General features: G+C 44.2%; 1 protein-coding gene across 1 annotated transcript in view; it reads right to left on the bottom strand.

Annotated features, from left to right (window-relative positions):
* Nucleotides 1-3,493, bottom strand: part of LOC107740358 (neuronal acetylcholine receptor subunit beta-4-like) — a 17,637-nt gene that overhangs the window by 2,990 nt on the left and 11,154 nt on the right. The window contains exon 5 of the mRNA XM_016552783.1: nt 1,642-2,632. Within this exon, the coding sequence (XP_016408269.1) occupies nt 1,642-2,632 (991 nt within the window). The remainder of the gene's footprint in view (nt 1-1,641; nt 2,633-3,493) is intronic.

Raw genomic sequence — 3,493 nt, 5'->3', positions numbered from 1 at the left:
ATGTGGCAGGGGGCGTAGTTGGTGGGGGGGATAGGGAGGAGATAACCCCCCCCAATAACCAAAACTAGCAAGTACAACACCCCCCCCCAATATTTATACCATGGTTAATGGAAACCTAGAATCAGGCTATTAATTGGCGCTTTTATAAGCGCTAACTTCACGTACAAACCGAACGGAGCAGTTATCAGCCCAATATGACTGAAACGCAGTTCTTTTAATTGTGCGCGAGCAGTGCGTGAATCACCGTATACTCTGTGCGCTAGGGCTGTCAAAAAAAAATTGGAATTGCGAATATTCGTTGAATTAAAAAAAAAAAAAAATCTACATTTCAAATGCAAAAACGGTGCATTCGAACTTTAGGTCTGCGTCAGCCGTCAGGCAGCCTTATCAGTGGCGCACGAGATGCGATGACGATGTGTGTGTCATTGATTGCATTTGAATGCTTTTGTTAGCCTATCCAGTTGAACCCACTAAATGCTTCAGTCATTTTGACAGCCCTACTGGGGGCGTTCACCGGCGCGCTCGAAAAGTGTGATAAGATTTGCGCGAGCCGTTCCTATCGCGAAGCTGATGGTAAAATGTGTGATCTATTTGAATTCTATTGAGAAATTGCCACTATAAAATGCTATGGAGAAAGTCGAACATTATCTAAAAAGGCACATAAACTAAAAAGACTTATGAAAAGATGAGAAAACAATCTTGCACCAGCACTAACATATAGCCTATTATAATCTTTTTAAACTACTCATGACCACCTTTACTATAATTTATCACGTTTTATTGTAGGCTTAATTATTGTGGTGAATTTTGTCTAACTTGTTGTAAAATGTATAATAGATAATCTGTTAAGGGAATAGATTTTTAGATATATTTATATCACAACTGTGGCATGTTGTAGCTATTGTTTCTAAATGTGCAGGCAGTTGTTTTTCATAACAAATGCTATATAGATTATTAAAGCAGTTGCAGTTATGTTATCAACCAACATTGCATGTGTGGATGATAGCACAAGGAACCATTCTACAAAAATAAACATTTAAGCAAACAAACAAATAAATAAACCTTATGAGGGGGCATGACCCGGGACTCCACTAAAACGGTTCACACTTCAACCCCCCCCAATGTTCAAACCAAAACTACGCCCTTGTCCTTTTGCATTATTGACACACTATTTTCCTATTTGATACTGTAAAGCGGCTTTGACAATCTGTATTGTTAAAAGCGCCATATAAATAAAGGTGACTTGACTTGACTGAAGACTGGAGGAATGTAAAACGGTTCACACTTCAACCCCCCCCAATGTTCAAACCAAAACTACGCCCTTGTCCTTTTGCATTATTGACACACTATTTTCCTATTTGATACTGTAAAGCGGCTTTGACAATCTGTATTGTTAAAAGCGCCATATAAATAAAGGTGACTTGACTTGACTGAAGACTGGAGGAATGATGCTGAAAATTCAGCTTTGATCACAGGAATAAATTAGATTTTAACAGATAGTCACATAGAAAATAGCTCTTTTAAATTGTAATAATAGTCCACTATTTTTACTGTATTTTTGACAAAATAAATGCAGCCTGGTTGAGCAGAAGAGACTCTTTCAGAATGGTAGCGCAACTGAGAAGCGATAAAGTCACTCACGCTTTGATCGTCGTCGTTTCCCATCATGTGATCCGCTACGTAGCGAACGCCGTCCACAGCCTCCTGGATCTCAGATCCCCGGTCTGGAGCCGGCCTGCTCTCTCTCAGGTCCCCAGCGGGACGCAAATCTCCTTTCTGGATCTGAGGTCCTCTGCTGTAAAAGTGTCCGGGCGACGAGAGCGCCGAGGATGCGGCCAAAAGCACGGAGGCTGATGACGACATGCCGGATTTGCGAGGATCGGCGAAGCCCAGCAGAGATGATCCGGGATCCCGCAGACGGCGACGGGCCGAGTTTCCCCGCGGTCTCTGCATGAACAGCAGCGCTGGAAGTCTGACCAGGAACACCAGCTTGACCCAGTCCGGCATGTTGTGTGTGCTCGGAGAGCGATGGTGCACGTTCAGCACACACACACTGGTGATGATGGAGAAGGTCACCAGCACCATAGTGAACATCAGGTACTTCCCTATCAAGGGAACGTCCAGAGACGTGGGCGGCACGATCTTGGAGATCAGCAGGAGGAAGACAGTCAGCGCCAGAAGGACGGAGATGCACAGCGTCATCTTCTCGCCGCAGTCCGAAGGCAGGTAGAAGACCAGGATGGCCAGCGAGGTGATGAGCACGCAGGGGATGATCAGGTTGATGGTGTAGAAGAGCGGCTTGCGCTTGATGATGAAGTCGTAGGTCAGATCCACGTAGGTGGGGTCCAGAGCGCTGACCGTCCTCCGGCCCGGCAGAGCCAGGATGTCCCACTCGCCGCTGGGGGTGAAGTCGTCCATGCTGGCCACCTCGGACTTCAGCAGCAGGTCGATCTCGGTGTGATCGTAGGTCCAGGAGCGGAACTTGAGCGTGCAGTTCTGCAGGTCGAAGGGGAAGTGCTTGACCTCGATCTTGCAGGCGCTCTTGTAAATAGCGGGAGGGAGCCAGGCGATGCTGCCGTTGAACAAGACGATGGCGTTTGTGAAGACCGTCACCTCGTACGTCCCATCCGCACTGCAATGCATGTGGCATATGTGACTACTACAAGGGCATTTTAGGCTTTATACAGTGGTGGCCAAAATGATTACTTAAACACAAAGATGCTTACACCAAATGTTGATTTAATTTAGTTCATAGAAGCCAATTGATAAAGAAAATCTATGAATGACATTGTTTTTGACAGCATCCTCATTTTACAGCATTTTTACACAAGTGCCTAAAACGTTTAGCAGCATTGTAGCTTTGCAGGAGGTTTCTTGAAGCTTCTCGGAGACACAGTTCTTCTGGATTGAGTCTGTCTCAGTTTGTTCTGTTTCTTCATGTAATCACAGACATACTGATGATGATCAGATCACATCTCTGTGTGCAGCACAAACATCTCACTGCATTATCACAATTAATGGCCAAATTAATGTTTGGAAATGTAGACTGATATTTACTACTGACACACTCCAGCAAAAGATAGAAATAACTGACTTAAAACCATTTTTAGCTGCTGAAAATACTAGTGTTCTAATCATTTTGGCCACCGCTGTATATAACAAAATTTAAAAAAAATGGCAGTGCACCTCCATTAAGTAGTTTAATGAAAACGTTAATTTAATTCTGCAGAATAGTTAAACCAGCTAAACAAGATTTACTGTTTATTTCTATATACTATTAGTCATATTACACACTCACTCACACACACACACACACACACTCACTCACTCACTCACTCACTCACTCTCACACACACTCACTCACTCACACACTCTCACACCCTCACTCACTCACTCACTCTCACACCCTCACTCACTCACACACTCACTCACTCAATCACACACACACTCACTCACTCACTCACACACACACACACAAACACACACAATCACA

The sequence above is a fragment of the Sinocyclocheilus rhinocerous genome, unplaced genomic scaffold (assembly GCF_001515625.1).
Source record: "Sinocyclocheilus rhinocerous isolate Xijiao unplaced genomic scaffold, SAMN03320098_v1.1 scaffold1006, whole genome shotgun sequence".
Taxonomy (NCBI): Eukaryota; Metazoa; Chordata; class Actinopteri; order Cypriniformes; family Cyprinidae; genus Sinocyclocheilus; species Sinocyclocheilus rhinocerous.
The sequence above is the reverse complement of the archived record's forward strand: the minus strand, read 5'-3'. Positions and strand labels throughout refer to the sequence as shown.